General features: G+C 41.2%; 1 protein-coding gene across 4 annotated transcripts in view; it reads right to left on the bottom strand.

The window, feature by feature from the left end:
* Positions 1-22,277, bottom strand: part of dnaaf9 (dynein axonemal assembly factor 9) — a 212,406-nt gene that overhangs the window by 64,637 nt on the left and 125,492 nt on the right. For all 4 annotated transcript variants that reach the window (XM_072577236.1, XM_072577220.1, XM_072577228.1 and 1 more), the window contains 4 exons: positions 12,932-13,078; positions 9,032-9,120; positions 5,051-5,152; positions 4,839-4,956 (listed from right to left, as the gene is read on the bottom strand). In XM_072577236.1, the coding sequence (XP_072433337.1) occupies positions 4,839-4,956; positions 5,051-5,152; positions 9,032-9,120; positions 12,932-13,078 (456 nt within the window). The remainder of the gene's footprint in view (positions 1-4,838; positions 4,957-5,050; positions 5,153-9,031; positions 9,121-12,931; positions 13,079-22,277) is intronic.

The raw sequence follows: 22,277 nt of genomic DNA, 5'->3' as shown, positions 1-22,277 counted from the left end.
GTTTTTACCTCGTTAAGAAACCTAACACCTAGTCCTGACTGCATCTGCATCTTAGAGGTGGCTCAATGGTCAGGTGGATGTTTGTCTGAACTGACCCCCATATGGATGGTATTTCACATTGGCTAAAGGTCCTGAAATCATCCTAGAGTGTCTCAGCTGATAATCTGAACAGTCTCAAGAAAATCTCCTCCATGCTATTCCATGTCAAATGGCAGGGTTTTAGAACATAGAACATCGATCAATACAGCACAGAACAGGCCCTTCGGCCCACGATGTTGTGCCGAACTTCTATCCTAGATTAAGCACCCATCCATGTACCTATCCAAATGCCGCTTAAAGGTCGCCAATGATTCTGACTCTACCACTCCCACGGGCAGCGCATTCCATGCCCCCACCTGGGTTTCAGTCTGGGTTGCTGCTGGACACTGTCCTTGTACACCATCTGTAAACATTCAGATGTCACATGACAGATACTTAAGTAGGAAATAGGGAGTCTTACAGATCACGGGCAGGCAGCTGGGCGTAGCTCAGAATAGCATCATAGTCTGCTCAAACACTGTGGGCCAAACCGCCTGTTCATGTGCTGTACTGTTCCTCGTTCTAATGTGGCATTCTGTCCTGCCTTTAGGTGGGGGTCTATAAGGAAAATTCCAAAGAGTCCTGCCTTTTACCACAGGAATTTAGTGTGGAGAGTAGTGCACAGGCATGTATTAGGTGACATGGAGCATGGACTCCAAAACCACCTGTATTCATTGTGGCTTTGAGAAGACAGACTGTATCTCTACTTTGTTGCTCCTCTTTTATGAAAGTACAGAAATGTCATGCTCATGATTTGGGGGGTTGTGGTGAAGGGTGGACAAATCAGAAGTGCCCCATGTGGGCCTGGCCACAGTGGCCATTAACAGGTCCAAACAGCAGAAATGGTCATTGGACATTATCTATCGAAGAGCAACATGGAGTAAAGTCCATGCCTAGGTCTCCCTGGAAAGGGAGCATGCAGTTCCCTGGCCTTCCAAAAGTGGATATCTCAGGCGAGAACGCATCAACAGCCCCACGAACATCTTTCTTTTTCGTTTTGAAAGCAACTTTGAAGTTTTGTTTCTGATGCAGTGCCCCTTTAAGCTGCTGTCAACATGTTAAGTTTTTGATTTGATTATAATTTTCTAAAGAGTATATCAAATATTTATTGGCACAGGAAGTGCATTGAAGGGTTAGGAACTACGTATTCATAATGTCTTCTTTTGTAAATAAATCTAAAACTAAACTAAAGCTCGATGATTGGTCTCCTCCTCCACCAAGTGGCTAGAAATACACATGGGGCACCTCTGATTTGTCCACCCTTCACTACCACCCACCATATTCACTCAACTAATCAGTATTTTAACTCAGGCTGTGTTTTCTTCATCAAAACAGGTTTTTAAATTACTTGAGTCAGGAGAGGCAGTGACCTCGTGGTAATGTCACTTGAAAAGTAATCCACAGCTAATGTTTTGGTGATATGGGTTTGAATCCCATGTCTGGTGAAATCTGAATAAAAACCTGAAATAAAAAAAAAACAGTCTAATAAAACTATGCAACTACGTCACAAAGAAAATCATTTAATTCATTGATGTCCTTTAGGGAAGGAATTCTACTAGGCTTAACTAGTCTAGCCTAACAACAACTCCAAAGTAACAGCAATGCAGTGGCTGTTAGTTGTCCTCCAGGCAATTTGGTGATGGACAACAAACTTGGGTTAGCCATTGATATACACATAACCGTGAAAAAAAACTTTAAAAGTCACTCAATTAGAAGACCGAATTTAATCAACTTGGCAAAATGGCCTAGCGCTCTCAGTTTTTGCAATAAGCTGGCAATCACCTGCTCAACGATAATCTGCTCACTGATGTCTAGTTTGGATTCCAACAGGGACACTCAGCTTCTGATCTCATATCAGCTTTGGTTCAAACAAACCAAGATAGAAGAGCTGAATTCCAGAGATGAAGTGAGAGTGTGACGGTCCTTGATATCAAGGCCACATTTGATTTGCGTGGCATCAAGGAGCCTGAGCAAAACTGTAATCAATGGAATCGAGGAAAAACACTCTGCTGGTTGGAGTCATACGTGGCACAAAGGAAGATGGTTGTGGTTGTTTGAGGCCACTCATCTCAGCTCTGGAACAATTCTGCAGGTTAGTGTCCTTGGCCCAACCATCTTTAGCTGTTTGATCAATGAACTGCCCTGTCAGTATTCAGAATATCCACTGATCACAGCACCAATGGTGACACTCCAGATACTGAAGCAGTCCATGCCTAAATGCACTAAGACCTGGACAATATCCAGGCTTGGGCTGAAAAGTGGCAAGTAACATTCATGCCACAAAAAAGCCAGGTATTAACTATCTGCAATAAGAGACAACCTAATCACCGCCCCTCGACATACAATTACATTACCTTCACTAATCCCCAAGTTAACAAGAACAGAAAATGCTGGATAAATTCAACAGATCTAGCAGCATCGGTGGAAAGAAAACAGAGTTGATGTTTTGGGTCCATCATCAGAACAGCTTTCCAGTATCCACAGTTCTTGGTTTTATTTTAGTATTTTCCTCATTGGCAAATGTGGGGATGATAAGGAGAAGGCATGTGGTCAGCAGCTTAGTGGGAAGTTTGTTAGCTGGCGACCCACAACTAGCTGGGTTCCACAGGGATCAGCGCTGGGACCACAACTGTTTACAATATATGACTTGGAGGAAGGAAGTGCATGTATTTAGCCAAAGTTGCAGACAACACTAAACTAGATGGAAAGGTTGTGAGACGGATATAACAGTTTACAAATAGGATATTTATAGATTAATTAAGTGGACAAGTTGACAAATGGAGTATAATTTGGGGAAAACATTTTCAAAGAGAGAACAAATCAATAGAATGTTAGTTAAATGGAGAAAAGCTGGAGAAAGGTGCAACAAAGAGGGACTTGGGGGCTCTTGTACATGAAACACAAAGCTAGCACACAGGTACAACAGGTCATCAGGAAGGCTAATGGAATGTTGGTCCTTATTTCAATGGAAGACTTACTGCAAGTACACAAGGTGGTGTATTGTGAACAGGTTTGCTCCACTTATTTAAGAAAATATATTAATTATTGGAGGCAGTTCACAGAAGGTTCACCAGGCTGAATCCTAGCATGGAGGAACTGTCTTATGAGGAAAGTTAAAAACGTTGGGACTCTAGCCATCATGAGACTGTCTGTGTTTCTTCCAAAGACTAGAGTCTGGAGGCCTGTGCGAAGTGGAGCAGGGCAGGACGGCTGGGGGCTAGAGGCCCAAGCGGAACGGGAATGGCCAACATGCCCTGAGCTGAGTGGGGACGGCCAGTAGACCAAGGTGGTCAGTCAGCAGCTTGCAAATTCTGTCAGACCACATGTGCAAGCCTCCTACATTGATCTAGTGCACTTTTCGAAAAAAAAACTTTCATGTTTATCTTTTTAACTTCAGTTCTTATTTTTGTAACTTATACTATGAAGGTAATGTAACTTTTTTTCTTTATTTCTCTATTTTGTGTCTAAGGTTAGTACCTTAGATACAAAATAGAGAAATAAAGAAAAAAAGTTAGTACCAAGGTACGAACCAAAGATGGCGCCACATGGGGGCGATACTGTAAACTTTTCACTGTACTCCTGTATTTGCGTATACATGACAAAAAACCTAATTTTAATTCTAATCTCAGAATCAAGTGCACTAATTTAAGACTGATATGAGGAGGAATTTATTCAGAAATCCCACAGAGCGCTGTGGGGGCAGAGTTCGTGTATATATTTAAGGTTAAATTTAGGTAAATTCTTGACCAGCCAGGGAATTAATAATTATGGGGAAAGGGCAGGAAAGTGGGTGGAAGTAGTACTGAGTGGTAGAGCAGACCAGTGGAGCTGAATACCTACTCCTGTTCCTATTTTTTAGGGTTTAATAGTCTGATAGAACAATGTTTCAAATTCCAATTCCTTGAATTAAGACATTAATTCTGGTTCTCCTTCCATAGATGCTGCCAGACATGAAGAAAGTTTCTAATGCTTTGGGTTTCTTTCTTTTTGGTTTTCAGCATCTGCAGATTCTTCTGAACAATTCATGAAAATAAAAAGTAGAACACTCATACCCATAAGGTATCGTTTTAATCGTATTAGCACAGCACTTTCAAAAAAATTAAATGGGATCAATGCACTGTAAAATATTAATGCTGGATCAAAGTTATGTAGGTGTACACTGGGAAAGATTAAATGAACATAAAGGCAAGTTACACAGTCCAATTACTCCAAGTAGCAACTCTTTGGCCAGTCACTACTTATGCTGTTCTGATATAACTAGCTGGTCATTCAAACTCTATTTACATTTGCTGAGTTTGAACTACAGATTTGCAATTAATGGTACATAGGACATAAGACAGTACAGCGCAGGAACATGCACTTCAGTCCACCATATCTGCACTGACCATACCATTCTGAACTAATCCAATCTCTTTGCACACAATGCTTATCCGTCTATCCCCTGCTTGTTCTTATATCTGTCTAAATGCCTTTTAAATGTTGCTATCACATCTGGTCCTACCACTCCCCAGGCAGCATGTTCCAGGCATCAATCATCTCTTGTAGAAAACTTGCTCCACATATTTCCTTTAAACATTTCCCCTTGCACATAAACTTATGGCCCTAGTTTTTGACATTACCACTCTAGGAAAAGGCACCAGCTACCCACCCTATCCATGCTTCTTAATTTTATATACTTCTATCAAGTCACCTTCAATAAAGAATAAATAAATTACATTTTAAGCATCGGTCTTTAAAAGGCCAACAACATGCTCTATTACCTTATTCTGGACTTCACTGATTGTGGAGGATAACTTTGATTGTTGTAATAATATGGACAGATCAGATCTTCTTACTGGTTCATGACTCGCACTACTCACAGCAAAATGCTGTAAAAACCTGTAAATCAAGGGAATTTTAAGACAGATCTAGCTTTGAATCTTTACCCATTGTTTTTCATTTAGTAATTTCATATATTAGTAGAAACACTTACATGCCAAGCTCTGGCAGGTCAGCACTGACTCTTTTTAAATGGTTGCATTGCTGATCTTTAGGTATGGCTTGGACCTCAAAAAGTTTCTCCAGCTTCGTGTGTCTGATAAGAGAATAAAGAGCAATATCAAAATAACATTTTCAATTATAAATTATGATATTATTTCTGAAGAACATTCACTTCAATATTAGCGTAATTAGACAGTTTTAAAGTTGTACTTTATTTCATGATGCTAAAATTACAAGTAAATATATTTTATACTAGAGCAAAATACTGTAAATACAGCAAAACTAAAATGTAAACAAAATGTTAGAAATATTCAGCATTGTGTACTTTGTAGATCAATAACTGCTCAGAACTGCAAAATCTTAGCAATTAACAGATTCTAAAGAAGATACAGAGGTAGGGGAGTCACAAAGTTAACAAAAAAGGGCCTATAATGGGCAAGAAGGCAGGACAAATAAAATGGCAAAGAGAATATGACATAATGCAAAAGTGTATGCAGGCATGATTGCTGAAAGAGGTCATTCAGTCTTTGTAACAATCTTCAAAGTTTGTAATGGGATAAGGAAAAAAAAAAGTGGTGGGTCTGGCAAAGGTATAAACGTGGTGCATCCACTGCAAACCATAACCTCAAACAATTGATCTCTCTAAGCCTTTAGAAGCATGATTGATAATGTTCCTAAAGTTAACAAGACACAATAGTTAATCAACATGAAAAAAAAGTCTTACAGAAACTTACATTTTTCAAGAACAGCTAGTCTGAAGTTGTAAAAGGCAGATCATATTTGAATAATCCATTTCAAATTTGTTACTTCATCAAAAGTTAAGATGGTAAAAGAACATTAATTCTTGTGATCCTTGTGCATTTTAGCAAATGTTTGGCAAAGTATCATAAAGGACTAATTGACTGAATTCAGTCTCATGTCAAGGAGGATTAGTCAATTTGGTTTAAAAATTCCTTCATGTCAGAAATGATTTCTGGTCAACTGCTGTTTTTCAACAAGAGGATGTTATAGAAAGGTGTTTTCCAAGGAAGAGCAACAGGATCAGTACATATTACTTCATATCAGAATAGAGAATAAAATGTCATATTTTTCAATGTTTCCATACTTGGAGATGTGGGCAAACAATAATGCATGGAATGCGCTGCCTGTGGGAGTGGCAGAGTCAGAATCATTGGTGGCCTTTAAGCAGCAATTGGATAGGTACATGGATAAGTGCTTAAGCTAGGACAAATGTTCGGCACAACATCGTGGGCTGAAGGGCCTGGTCTGTGCTGTATTGTTCTATGTTCTATGTTCTAATGCTGATCAACTGCAACTAAGTGGGCCGATGAGTAGGAAATGAAATTTCATAGTGACGTGCAAGATGATGCAAAAGGATAGGGAAATATAAAATTGACTATGGCACAATGCAAAATATTGCACAGGGATATCAAAAAAAATATAGAGTACAAAAACATGAAAGATATCCTGAACTTTTATGAAGCTCTGGCAGTCATAGAGATATAAAGCAAAGAAACAAGCCTTTAAGCACACCATGTCTATGCCAATCAACAAACACTAATCCCATTTGCTGACACTTGGTTCATAGCTTTGGCATCAAGTACACATGCAGCTGCTTCTTAAGTATTACAAGTGTACTTACCACCCCAACCTTCTCGGGCAGTATGTTCCATACCAACCTCTGGGTGAATTTTTTTTCCTCAGATATCCTCTAAACCACTTGCTCTTCACCTTAAACCCATGCCCCTCGTCTTAGACATGTCTGCCACGGGGAAAAAATTCTCACTGTCAACCACTCTTCCACCTCCTGCTACTCCTCGCTCACAAGGAAAACAAACCAGCCTATTCAGCCTCTCCTCAGACCAGAGGCTTTTCATTCCAGGCAACATCCTGGTCATTCTACTATGCACCCACTCCAGTGCAATCACATCCTTCTGATTGAATACTTTGTGCTCAATCTGTGGCCTAACTAATGATTTCCTCGCTCCTAAATTCTATGCCTAGCTAATGAAGGCAAGCATTCCATAGACTTTCTTCACTAGCACTGTCCAACTGTGCAGAAACCTTGAGGGATCCATTAACTAGTATACCAAAATCTCATTGCTCCTGAGTACCCCACAGAGATCTACAATTCATTGTGCATCACTCTTTTATTTTGGGTCACGGTGGCTCTGTGAAGTTAGCACTGCTACTTCTGTGCCAGGGACCCAGGTTCAATTCCAGCAACTTCGGGCAACTGTCTGTGTGGAGTTTGCACATTCTCCCAGTGTCAGCTTGGGTTTTCTCTGGGTGCTCCGGTTTCCTCCCACAGTCCAAAGATGAGCAGGTTAGGTGAATTAGCCATGCTAAATTGCCCCTAGTGTCCAGGGATGTGTAGGTTAGGTGCATTAGGATAGGGGAATGGGTCTGGGTGGATTACTCTTCAGAGGGTCAGTGTGGATCTGTTGGGCTGAAGGGTCTGTTTCCACACCATAGGAATTCTAATACTAAACCTCACAAACTACATCACCTTGCACTTATCAGGATTAAATTCCATTTGCTATTGATGTGCCTAATCTACTAACTTGCTTAACAATAACAAAAATTGAAATATTTCTCAAATTGGTGCAGAAGAAACTTACTGGATTGGAATGCTCTGGCAACAAGGTTGGGCTGGAGAAACTGGTATTGCTCTCCTCAGGAGAAAAGGTGGTAGAAGGAAACGTTTCCAAAGGTGTACAATATTATCACAGGTTTAGATAAGTTACATCAAGAAAAGTTGCTCCTTGGAGTTGATTGTACAAGGTGTGGATTGAATAAATTTAAGCTTTTGGCTAACAGGGGTGGAGAATCTTTTCAAGCACTAAGTGATAATGATCTGAATATGATTGCCACCGAGACAATTAATTATTTCAAATGAAAAATGGATAGACATTTTTGGCACGAACCACCAAACATTAGTGAGGAGGACTCAGCAGTGTTGACAGAGCTGTCTGTCATTGTCATTTCGAGTGCCTTAATCAGTGCCAGGTGATTCATCCGGTTTTACTAATGTGCGCGATTTCAGCATCACATTTAAAGGGTGAACAAATGGCTTAGGCCCTAATTATGAGGTTTTGATAAACTCAATCTGAAAGTACATGGAAATGTAGGAATTCCAACATTTATGCTGACCAGTAAAGGCAGATTTGTGGTCGACAAAAGAGAGAATTCTCTGGCCAATTAGTCAATGAGGACATTGAGCAAATTTCACAGTTCCATTTCAAATGTGAATTTAAATACCGGATTACTTTCAGAGAGACAAATGAAGAAATTCTGACTTACACCTGTAACTCTATGTCTTTTAAGTTTTGTACAATGAGGTAGCTGGGTTTCTGTATGGTGCATAAGGACTTAATAATTACTGCATTAATGAAATCTGCTTAATGACAATGTCTCTAATCAGGTAGGAAAAAGTGAGGACTGCAGATGCTGGAGATCAAAGTCAAGTGTGAGCTGCTAGAAAAACCACAGGTCAGACAGCATCCGAGGAGCAGGAGAATTGATATTTCGGGCTTATATCCTTCATCAGGAAGGAGGCTTGTGGGCTGGGGCTGAGAGATAGATGGGAGGGGGAAGATAGCTGGGAAAGCGATTTGTGGATGAAGGCGATGGAGAAGGCGAGAGGTCAAAGGGGGGAGCGATGGATGGGTCTGGCGGGCAGTGCTGAGTTGGATGCTTGGGATTGGGATAATGTGGGGGGGGGGGGGGGGGAGAAATGTTGAAATCCACATTTATCCCATGTGGTTGCAGGGTCCCAAGGAGGAAATATCTCTAATCAGCCAACCAAAAAGATCAATCTGGTGAACTCTAGAAAGATAATAGCTCAGAGGACCTGAATCTGCCAAAAGTAACAGTAGAAGTGAGAGTTATAGAAGTAATGAAGTCTAAGAAAATAGTTTATGTACTTGCTTTTCCACTTTAATATCTTTGGCTGGCGAAAGAAATTACTTACAGCTTTTTTTGCTCCTCAGATAATTGATTACTCTGACACATCTTCAGTGTAATGCCAGATTCTCCCACCTGTTGCCATGGAGTCATGACCTACAGTGTAAAGTGAAGTTCAAATTTAAAATGATTTTTCAGAGAAAGAAACAGACCTTTTGCAAAGCACATATACAATTCTGCTTTCCCGACCACTTTCAAATTGAGAATTTTCAAATTTCAACTTTAAAATTAAGAAAGGTCAAAGAGAATAAGTTGGTCACATCATAACACAATAATCACAATCTTTGAAAGTACCACAGGATTTGAATGGAAATAACACCACCATTTGGCCCTTGAATCTACATCACTGTCACCAATATTGTTGCAGTCAGTTTACAATAAATCACGCGGAGTACAAGAAAAAAAGCCTTTGAAAACTATCAAATAGAGGATTCTTCAGTTGATAGTAAACTGACAATATTCATCTAAAAAGTCAATATGTATACAAGTAATTCTGCAATCATGTTCTGCAACAATCATCCAGCCATCATTTTTCAATTCTCCTTCAATAGAAGAGCAATGCCAGGAGAAAAGCAAATTGAAAATGATACAACCTTGTTCAAGAAAAAGTGTATCAGATCCAGCAACTCCTGGCCAGTCAGTTTAACCTAAATGATAGGAAATCTTTCTGCAATAGTTTGAGGTAACACTAACAGTCACTCAGGCAAACACAGTTAGTTCAAGATAATCATATTAGTCAAACATGAATTAGGTTATTTTTAAAATAAGGGTGAGGATAGAAATGATCCAGTGTTGCAATAGCAGAGGTAGAGCTGACAGCAAGGACCAGGGGGCTGCCAGGAAACTACATTAATCCTTTAATAACTTACCACGTGAATAAGTGCAACGCACGCAGAGCGGACTCTGGACTGCTGAGAAAATGAGTTAATATATTTGGGCGGTGACTTTACCCGAAACATTACTTAGGTAATGTCTCTCAACCACCGTCCTCCAACCAAAATTTAAAAAAAAGAGATTCTATGCGCTGATTCAGTAAGGTTACTGGTTTTTCAATAGTCTCTTTTGGGAATTCAGAGCAGTGGGAATGGATGCTAAGGTACTTGCATGCTCTTCCTGTAGGATGTGGGAGGTAAGGGTCACCACTAGGCTTTCCACTGACTTCATCTGCGGGAAGTGCACCCAACTCCAGCTCCTCGGACTCTGCATCAAGGAACTGGAGTTGGAGCTGGATGAACTTCAGATCAGTAGGGAGGTGGACAGGTTAATAGGGAGGAGTTACAGGGAGGTAGTCTCACCTCAGGTACAAGAAAAAGTTAACGCGTTACAGTGAGGGGCAGAAAGGGAACAGGCAGACAGTGCAGGGATCCCCTGTGGCCATTCTCCTCAATAATACGGAAACTTTTTTTTGGGGGGGGGCATACCATGGGAAAGCCAGATTGGCCAGGTCTCTAGCACAGAGCCTGGCTCTATGGCTCAGACAGTTGGTGGGGGTGGGGGGGGGGGCGCAAAACAAGTGGAAAATCGCTCGTGGTAGAAGACTCAATAGGAGGAACGGACAGGAGATTTAGTGGTTGTGAATGGGTCTCCCTGAAGGTATGTTGCCTCCCAGGTGCCAGGGTCTGGGATGTCACTGATCAAGCCTACAAGACTCTGAAGGGAGAGGGTGAGCAGCCATAAATCATGGTGCACAATGGCACCAATGACATAACCAGGAAAAGGGATGACAATCGAAAAAGTGGTTTTAGGGAGTTAGGTTGTAAACTAAAAAGCAGAATAGTAATCTCAAGATTACTACCGGTGTCGCATGCTAGTGGGACTAGGAACAGGACAAGAGTGCAGCTAAACATATGGCTACAAGGCTCGTACAGGAGGGAGGGCTTCAGATACGTTGATCATTAGGACACCTTCTCGGAAGGTGGGACCTGTACATGAAGGACAGGTTGCACTTAAACTGGAGAAGCACCAATGTCCTGGGCAAGAAATTTGCGAGAGCACTTCGGGAGGGTTTAAACTACCCTGCATCTATCTAATGCATTCACAGCTACTTTGACACCAGCCCACCCCCTCCCATTTAACTCTCAGCCCCCTTGGGCCACCCCCTCCACTCCTGAAGAAGAGTCAAAATGTCGACTCTCCTGCTCCTTGGACGCTGCCTGACCGACTGTGCTTTTCCAGCAGCACACTCTTCGAGCTAGATATCAGTTAATATAAATCACAACAAAAATACGACACCAGAGGGTGACAGGAATTTTTTTTAAAAACATTTTTGAATAGATTAATAGCACTTTGGCCAATTGGAGAACTACTGAAATGCAAACAATTACACAATGCTGACCAATGTAAGGGTCAACATGCTTCTGCAGAACATAGCTCTGTGATGAACCACTGCAGGATTATCAGATGTACGTTGCAACACAGCTTCCAATAGTGACATCAAAGGGCCTCAGTCCGTTTTACATTTACTTTCCAGAGTGTTCCTGATGTCTCAGCAGGCTTCCCCAACAGTCAAAAACTCTCCTACAAGCATTTTTTTTCCCCAGTGCTTACAAACTCCTACACCAGCAGATTAAAATAGTATGCGGGAAAGAAACTCAACTCTCCTGAATTCCTCACTATGGGAACCTGAGCTCAGAAAGGGTGCAGGTCCAGTTACATTCAAGGCATCCACACCTGCCGAAAGGCTAAAAGAAAATGGTATGGATTTGAAAGTAGAGGGACACAATTATTCAGGCAAAATAAAATGACCTTCAGTTGTGCAAACTGATGCGCAGCACAGTTAGGAATTGAAGATCCAGCACAAAGTGTTCAAGAAAGTTAGGCAAGGAGAAAAGGTGCAGCAACATTGACTAAGCTCAGCATAATGCTAGAGAGCAAGGATATTCAAGGAGAGGTACTTGTTTCTATGGTCATATGGCATCACATGGACAAAGCTTGATGGTCCTCTTGACTGACACCCAATTCCTCACCTTCAACATTCATTCTTCACCACCATCTCAAACTGGTAGCAAGATATACTTTTTAAAATTTGCACTGCAGTGACTCAAAGTGATTCCAACAACACCTTTTAAATCCAATTTCTAGCACTTAGAAGAACAATGAGAATAGATGCATGGGAACAATATAACCTGCAATTTCTACTCCAAGCCACAAAGCATTCTGAACTGGAACTACGTCACCGTTCCTTCACTCTCTTTGGGCCAAGACTAAAACTCCCTTAAGAGCAGCATAACTGTATCAACACCACAAGGTCTGGAGGCAGCTTAACATTACCTTCTTCAGAACAATTAGAGATAGACAACAATTGCAGGCCTAGCCAACAACGCCCTCATTCCATGAGCAAATGAGAACAAACATTCAAAAAGCTCCATTCAAAAAAAAAAGAGAATTTCAAATTGTAAAGGACCACAGACTATATCAGTGAAGCTCCACAGAATGTGGATTTTTCAATTTGCAGCAACTACACTCATGGAGAGGCAAGCTGAAAAATTTGCCCACATCCCATCTCAGTATTACTTGGAAGTCCTGCAAAAGGAAGCTGACAGGTGTATTTTTTTTTCTATCATCAGGAAACAACGAGTTCAACGTCTCCAATCAGGCAAAAGTGTAAGTAATCGATGAAGTCAGCAGGTATGTGACCCTTGAACTTGATGACAGTGCGCTAATAGACTATATGTCCTGAGGAAGGCAAGACAGGGGAATAGCTCAGTGCTTGCTGATGCTGGGCCCACACTGTGGTCTGTGCATATTCTTGTAAAGGATGTACAGGATGTTGACTATTTTTAAAATGAATTCTTGGGAGTACTCGTTTGGAAACAGTATTAATTTCTACCCATGTTAAAAAACAAGCATTATAGACAAACACATGATTACTAGAAATCATCCATAATTTTTGTCTTTATTTTCTTACCTGGCAATAAAAGGATCTATAGATTTTTGATCTTGGCATAAGTGCAAACATCAAGGAATTCGATGCAGTGTGTAAATGAATGGGCAGGTGTGGAAGCAGCGTTTTCTTGTATTCAATGATAAGTACAGCAACTACACCAGGGGAGTTCTAGAACATTAAAAGAAACATTAATTAAATGTTGCCTCTAAGACTCAGCTTCTAATCTAGGACAGAATGATGATCCAGGAAGAAAAAAGGAAAATTGAGGAATTCGATATTTTTACAACTAACTTAAAAGAAAAAAGTTAAACATAATGACAATGTCTGGTGTATTCTGTTAAATGCTGTTATTTGTAACATCAGACACTTCGAATAAGTTAGGAAAGAATCTCAATAGTCACTGAAATAGAATCATAGAAAAACAGGAGTAGTAGTAGGCATTTCGACCCTGCTCCACCATTCATTATGACCATGGCTGATTTGCCTGAAACATCGATTTTCTTGCTCTTCGAATGCTGCCCGACCTGCTGTGCTTTTTCAGCACCCCTCTAATCTAGACTCTTATCTCCAGTATTTGCAGTCCTCACTTTCGCCTATACAACTCAATAGTCTGTTCCTGCTTTCCCCCCAATATCCTTTGATCCCTTTAGTTCAAAGTGCTCCACCCAACTTTTTGAAAAGATGAAATACTGTGGTCTCATCTGCAAATTCTCTGCATCTTCAAATTTCAGCTCATCTCAGTCCTAAATGGTCCACCCCATATCCTTAGACTGTGACCTCTGGATCTGGACTCCCCTGTCATTAGAAAAATCCTACCTGCATCTATCCTGGATAGCCCCTCATTCTTCTGAATTGTAGTGAATTTAACCCTAACCAATTCAACCTCTGCTTGTAAGTCAGTTGTACCATCCACCAATCAATCAATCAGTCTGGTAGACCTTCAGTGCATACCCTCAATAACAAAACATCCTTCCTCAGGTCTTTATGAAAGCAAAACTGTGCACAATATTCCAGGTGTAGCCAAAACAATGCCCGATATAATTGCAACAAAGCAGCCCTACTCCTGTACTCGAAGCCTCTTACTATGAAGGCGAACATAACCATTTGCCTTCTTTATCACATGCTGAATCTGCATGCTTATTACCTTCAGTGACAGGTATAGGAGGACAACCAGGTCTCATTGCACATACATTCTCAATTTATGGACAGATAGTAAACAGCTTTCCTGTTTATATACCAAAGTGGATACTATCATTTTTATCCATATTATATCTCATCTACCATGCATTTGCCCACTCAACTTGCCAAAATCACAGTGAAGTGTCTCTGCATCCCCCTCACATCTCATTCTCCCACCCACCTTGAGGTTATTACATTTAGTTCTCTCATCCAAATCATTAAATATATAATAGAGACTGTGAATAGCTAAGGTCTTAGCACTGATCTCTGCAGTATCGGGTTCGTCACTGCCTGCATCTGGATCCATTTTATCCTTACTCTTCGTTTTCTATCGGTTTTATCCTTATTCTTTGTTTCCAAACAGTTCTCTCCATCTCAAAACACTACACTCGATTATATGCACTTCAAAATTAAAGGCTACTTTGCTGAACAGAACTTCATCAAAAGTCTTCTGAAAGTCCAAATCTTGTTTCAGACATCAAAGTCTAAATTTCCAATATCAAAGACATCTTGGAAATGATTGCCAGACTACTCAGACCATTTGGCATCATGGTAGCCCACAAATTCACCAACACACTAAAATAGCAACTAATGAACTTGAAAGACCCTATACAGGCAACAAGCAAAACTAATGTCATTTACAAAATACCTTGCAAGAACTAAAACACTACATTGGAAAAACAGGCAGAAAACTAGCCACCAGGATATATGAACATCAACTAGCCACAAAATGACATGACCCACTCTCGCTAGTATCCATACATACAGACGAGGAAGGACACCACTGACTGGGACAACACATCCATCCTAGGACAAGCCAAACAGAGACCCACGAGAATTCCTAGAAGCATGGCATTCCAACCGGAGCTCTATCAACAAACACACCGAATTGGATCCAATTTACCACCCCGAGAAAAAGAAGAAGAAATTACACCACCATAGGAAATGTCACCACAGGAAATGACAGCACCAGCCCAAGGAAACTCTAACATATAAATAGAAAGCAGGCTACACCACCTGTGCTTCATTCGGAGGCTCACTGATGTTACCTAGTATGGTCACGAAGCATCTTAAAGAACTGTCCAGCTCAGCGAGCAAACCTTCATCCACAATTAGCAATGCATCCACTATTACCTGGGCCACTCAAGTCCTCAATTAGAACAGGAGAACAGTTATACAACTACAGAGAAAATTACAAGGAATGGCATTATGTACATTTTTCTTGCAGGAAGTTGGCACAGACATTTTGATGCAGCATAACAAACAGCCATTCAGCCAATTGTACATAGAAAAACAGGAACATGATAGGTGCAGGAGACGGCCATTCAGCCCTTCCAGCCTGTTCCACCATTCATTGTGGTCATGGCTGATCATCCAACACAACAGTCGAATCCTGCTTTCTCCCAATAACCTTTGATCCCATTTGTCCCAAATGTTGTATCAAGCTGTCTCTTGAATATAGTCAATGTTTTGGCATCAACAACTTCTTGTGTTAATGACTTCAACTGGGTTACCACTCTGGGTGAAAAAATGTCTCACCTCCGTCCTAAATAGTCCATCTCGAATTCTCAGACGGTGACCCCTGGTTCTGTACACACCCACCATCAGTAAGATCCTCCCTACATCTACCCTGTTTAGTACTGTTAAAATTTCAAGTCTCTATGAGATCCCCCTTTATTCATCTGAACTCCAGCAAGACAATCCTAATCTGGTCGGTCAGTCAATCTCTCCTCATATGTTAGTCCTGCCATCCCCAAAAGCAGCCTAGTAAACCTTCATGGCACTCCCTAGAGACCATGAACATCCTTTTTCAGAAAAGGAGACCGAATGTGCACACAATATTCATGGTGTGGCCTCACCAAGACACTGCATAACTGCAATAACACATCCCTGCTCCTGTACTCAAAACCTCTTGCAATGAAAGCCAACATACCAACATCCCCTCCGACGTGGTCGACGATGCTATCCACCGCATCTCCTCCACTTCCCGCACCTCCGCCCTTGAGTCCCGCCCCTCCAATTGCCACCAGGACAGAACCCTACTGGTCCTCACCTTCTACCCCACCAACCTCCGGATATGTCGTATCATCCTCCGTCATTTCCGCCAACTCCAAACAGACCCCACCACCGGGATATATTTCACTCCCCACCCTTATCAGCGTTCCGGAGAGACCACTCCCTCCGCGACTCCCTCGTCGGGTCCACACCCCCCCACCAACCCAACCTCCACTCCCGGCACCTTCCCCTGCAACTGCAAGAAGTGCAAAACTTGCACCCACACCTCCCCTCTTACCTCCCTCCAAGGCCCCAACGGATCCTTCCATATCCATCGCAAATTCACCTGCACCTCCAAACACATCCTTTTACTGTATCCATTGCACCTGAGGTGGTCTCCTCTACATTGGGGAGACAGGCCGCCGACTTGCAGAACGTTTCAGGGAACACCTCTGGGACACCCGCACCAACCAACCCAACCGCCCCGTGGCTGAACACTTTAACTCCCCCTCCCACTCCGCCAAGGACATGCAGGTCCTTGACCTCCTCCATTATCAGACCCTGACCACACGACGCCTGGAGGAAGAGCGCCTCATCTTCCACCTAGGAACCCTCCAACCACACGGGATAAATGTAGATTTCTCCAGCTTCCTCATTTCCCCTCCCCCCACCTTTGCTCAGTCCCAACCCCCGGATTCAGCACCGCCCTCTTGACCTGCAATCTTCTTCCTGACCTCTCCATCCCCATCCCCTCTCCGGCCTATCACCCTCACCTCCTTCCACCTATCGTATTCCCAGCACCTCTTCACCAAATTCCCTCCCCCCCACCCTTTATCTCAGCCCGCTTGGCACACCAGCCTCATTCCCGAGGAAGGGCTTATGCCCAAAACGTCGATTCTCCTGCTCCTCGGATGCTGCCTGGACTGATGTGTTTTTCCAGCATCACAGTTTTCAACTCTGGTCTCCAGCATCTGCAGTCCTCACTTTCTTCAACATACCATTTGCCTTCTTTACCATCTGCTTACCTTCAGCAACTGGTGCACAAGGACAAGTCTCACTGCATACTCCCTCTCCCAATGTACAGTTGCTCAATTTTGTTCCACTATCCTGTCCTTTGTCCAGAGCCTGCAACATTTTACAATTTTAAGATTTCTCTTTTGAAAATCATGATTAAACCTGATGCTGCGATCATAAAATGATCACAACTTAGCATATTAGTAAAACCTACTGTGACCACGCACCATACAGAATCATAGAATCCCTACAGTGTGGAAACAGACCCTTCGACACAAAGAAGTCCACACCGACCCGATAAGAGTAACCCACCCAGATCCATTTTCCTACTGTTACTTCTGAAACTATAAGCCGTTCCTCCTTAATAATAGTGTGGAGAAGTTGATCAGAGATAAGGGACAAAGTCACATAGAAATTTATTCAAGACAATGAGAATCTTAAAGGAAGAAACCATCAATTTGATCTCCAACAGAGAAATACCTACTGGGAGAAAGGGTTTTAGTTTTACCACTGAAGCCACAGAAAAGGGTAGAAACTGACATATAGGTGCACTACAGGGGGAAAAAAAAAAATCAAATCTCAGCATCTTTAACTAATCATGATATTTAAACAGAAATAAATAAGCTTTAAACATCTAGTACAACTGGTAATAAAGTTTTTGCAAATCAAAAACTCCAAGAAAACAAATTACTGACAAATATTAGTTTTTTTATTCAAAAAGATCTGGTTAGGACATTATGGGAATCTAGGGAAGAAATTGCAGTATACACAATTTACATGAATTTTAGCAAGGTCTTTGACAAGATTCTGCACGGTAGACCGGTTAGTAAGGTTAGATCACAATGGATCCAGGAAGACCTAGCCAATCAGATATAAAATTAGATTGATGGTAGGAGACAGAAGGCTGTGGTGAAGGGTTGCTGTTCAAACTGGAGACCTGTGACCAGCAATGTGCTGCAAGGACTGTAACTGGATGCACGGTTGTGCATGATTTTGTATAAATGATCTGGATGAGAATATAAGAAACATGGTAAGTAAATTTGTGGATGACACCAGAATTGGTGGAGTAAACAGTGAAGAAGATTATCTAAGAGTACAAGGGAATCTTGATCAACTGGGCCAATGGGCTAAGGAATGGTGAGAGTATGTAATTTAGATAAATGAGAGGTGTTGCATCTTGGTAAGACAAACCAGGGCAGGGAGTTACACAGTCAATACTAGGGCCCTGGTGAGTATTGTCAAACAGAGCAACCTTGGGGTGCAGGTATATAATTCCTTGAAGATAAACAAAGGTGGACAGAGTGTTGAAAAGGTATTTGGCACACTTGCCTATATTGGTCAGAGCACTGAGTAAAGGAGTTGATACAATCATGTAATGGCTGTATAAGGCATTGGTAAGGCGACTTTTGGAGTACTGCATACAATTATGGTCCTACTATAGAATGTTATTAACTGGAAAGGATGCAAACAAGATTTAGAAGAATGTTACTGAGACTGGAGTTATAAAGGAGAGGCTGGATAATCTGGGACTATTTTCCCTGGAGTGTAAGGAGGCTGAGGAATAACCTTGCAGAGGTTTATAAAATTATGAGCAGCTTAGATAAAGTGAATGGCCAAGGTCTTTTCCCCAGAGTTGGGTATCCAAGACGAGGGGGAACAGGTTTAGGGGAGAGCAGAATAATTTAGAAGGGACCGGAGGAGAAACATTTTCCACACAGAAGGTGGTGCATAAAAGGAGCAAGCTGACAGAGGCAGTGATAGAGGTGAGTACAATGACAACATTCAAAAGACATCTAGACAGGTGCAAGCATAGGAAATGTTTAAAAGGGATATATGCCAAACACGGGCAAATGGGACTAGTTCAGTTTAGGAGACCTGTTCGGTGTAGGAGAGTTGGGCCAAGTGGTCTATGACTTGATTTAACAGCTAAATATTTAACAAAGACTTTGCTGATAGAAGTGAGGAAATAATATTTTAAAATGTTGTAATGTTAAAACAATAAATGGGACTCTTTCTCTCTGGACATTAATGTAATGTTTGAGAGTTAAACTGCACTGACTGAACATTCTGGAAATGGGTGGGGACAACATTCATGCAAGAATGCGAATGACTCCCACTCCAATTAGACAATCATTTGCTACTACTCCCCTTACTATTATCAAATTTAACTATCATTAATTCTCCTCCATTCAGAAATGCTTTCTAGCCATCCCCTGAAGCTAGGTATGTCACACCTACATTGTTTTGGGTAAATTGTCTGCCTAATGATTCCCCAGGATTAGGGTATTTACATTATCTCAGATGATGATCTCATCCTACCATTGTTCCTGGGTTAGCATGTGACTGTGAGTGTGTGAGTGGCATGTGATTGTGGGGGAGTGGCCAGAGTATCTGTGAGCATGACCAACTGACCTGTATAAAGGGGACGTGTTTTCTTTGTTCAGTGCCTCAACTTTGTGGGCGGCACGGTGGCACAGTAGTTAGCACAGAGACCTGGGTTCAATTCCCACCTCAGGCGACTAACTGTGTTGAATTTGCACATTCTCCCTATGTCTGCGTGGGTTTCCTCCGGGTGCTTCGGTTTCCTTCCGCAGTCCAAAAAAAAATGTGCAGGTTAGGTGAATTGGCTATGCTAAATTGCCTGTAGTGTTAGGTGAAGGGGTAAATGTAGGGGGTTGCGCTTCAGTGGGTCGGTGTGGATTTGTTGGGCTGAAGGGCCTGTTTCCACACTAAGTGATCTAATCTAATTTAAAAACCTTGCGTGCCTGTGAAAACGGTCAAAGGAGGTCACCTAATTTGTACAAGTTTTAATAAACTTTAACTGTTGGCAGAGGTTGGTGTGTGAATTGCATCTTGTGTATGAAACCTCAGGAAAAGAACTAAACAAGATGTACATTTGTTTAGCAAGTTCAACAAACACAGAGTGTCCCAAAGTTGACACCCAAAGCCAACCACTCAGAGGTGCAGCCACTTGTCTGAAATGGAGCAGCTTGTCCACAAGATCTCAAAACAGCAATATGGGATGTTAATTACCAAATATAAATTGGTGTGGACACTCCTGCACTTCTTTGAAGTTGTGCATGGTTCACGTGAGTCGTTTATTGAAGCCTTGAATATCTCCACCGAAAGACTGCCATTTGCATATGGGCATCAACCAATCATGTCATCTTTACCCAAGGGATTCAAATAAAAACTTCAATGTGTATATTAAAATAATTAAATTTGGGTATATTCTATTTTTAAAAATTCCATAAATGCACCTATTCAGCTCATCCAAAAATAAGCAGACATCTTTCGATCCAAGAATTCAACACTCATAATTAACCAAAAGAAGAAACAGTTACACAAGCTGAATTTAAAGGGATGCCAAGCAAAGTTCTCAGGAGGAGGAATAAATGTGGACATTTGAGAGAAATAATGAGAAAGTTCAGTTGCAAGCATGCTTCCCATCTACAGAGCCACATAATCAGATGCTTGGAATTTGACTGTACAGATCTAAATGGCAAAAATGCGTGTTACAGCTTAACATTGTTTTTAATCATTGACTTTCCTCATTTTCCTTCAAATGATCATCCTTATGTCCAGAATTCAAAAGTGAGAAAATTTACATATTTGTAAAATACCATGAATGAACTGCAAATAATGAAATCTAAAACAGAAACTAGAAAGTCGGCAAATAGTTAAGCCACCATTTCAGTAAACAGAAATAAATTGTTGTGATGATTCCAATTTATACCTTTTTTGTTCTAACTCCAGACCTTGATCAATAAGTCCTCCAAACAGTTGGTTCCCACTACAGCCAAGAGAAGTTAGCATACGCCACAAGGAGCTAAGTAATTCCATTTCAAATTTATTCACTTCCAAAGAATCAAGATTATCAACATCTGCAAAGTAGCATTTGCCTTCAGTCCAAGTTCACTACAGTTTATTTGGTCCTGCCTTACTTCTATATAAATTTCTTACTTTTAATGAAGTTTTAAATCAATGATCGGGTAAGGAACTTATCCTATAAAACAAATAATAAACAATTCATAACAACAAATACTCATTACAATGGCATTGGAAGGTGAGATATATAAAAAATAGACCGGAAAGGCTGGACTTCTTTCACTGGAGCACAGGAGGTTGAAGAGTGACCTCATGGAAATTTATAAAATCATGAGGGGCATATAAAGGTGAATGACTGGGGTCCTTTCCCTAGGGTGGGGGAATTAAAAAAATAAAGGGGCATATTTGTAAGGTGAGAGGGGAAAGATTTAAAAAAGGACACGTGGGGAAACGTTTTTTTTTACATACAATGTGGTTCATGTGTGGAATGAACTGTGAGAGGAAGTGGTGGATGCGGGTGTACTGCAACATTTCAAAGACATTTGGAGAAATTCATGCATAGGAACAGTTTGGAAGGATGTGGACCAGGCGCAGATAGGTGGGACTGGTTTGGTTTGGGAATATGGTTGACTTGAATAGGTTGGACCGAACTATCTGTTTCCATGCTGTGAGATTATAACTCTAATACTTACAAAGATAAATGATTAGATTATCATTTATTACAAAGATAAATGATTAGAAGAAAACTCCTTCTGCCTTCTTAAGTGAATATAAGCATTAAGGATCTCATGGCATTGTCCAATGAAAGGAATGAAAGATTATCTGGATAAGGCTGGGAAGTGAAGTTGAAAATCAACGTATTAGTCACAAGCTCACTGAACGACAGAGCAGACTCGGGGAGCCTGAATAGCCTACTTCTGTTGGCCTTCTACATACTATATCAATCATATTAAGCTCCTTACAACTTTTTGTTCATAACATGAACATCAGAACAACAAGCAGGAGTAGACCATCTGGCATCTCCAACCTGCCCTACCATTCAGTAACTCACAGATCTGACTACAACTTCAACTCCACTTTTCTACCTATTCCTGATAATGATTCAATTTCTTGCTTAAGAATCCAGTCACTTCTACCTTAAATATATTCAAGGACAAACTATTTTTAAACAGTGATCCCTAGTTCTTGATTCCCCTAAAAGGAAGAAACACCCTTTCCACACCTAACTTGTCAAGACACTCACAGGTCTTGGATGTTCAAATCTATGATGTGAGCGAACAATTTATATCTAGGTTTTGATAACATTTATATTAAGAATTTGGATTTTGAACTACTTGTATGTTAGTTGTAG

Source organism: Chiloscyllium punctatum, chromosome 1 (genome assembly GCF_047496795.1).
Source record: "Chiloscyllium punctatum isolate Juve2018m chromosome 1, sChiPun1.3, whole genome shotgun sequence".
Classification (NCBI taxonomy): domain Eukaryota; kingdom Metazoa; phylum Chordata; class Chondrichthyes; order Orectolobiformes; family Hemiscylliidae; genus Chiloscyllium; species Chiloscyllium punctatum.
This window is presented reverse-complemented; position numbering and strand designations above follow the sequence as displayed.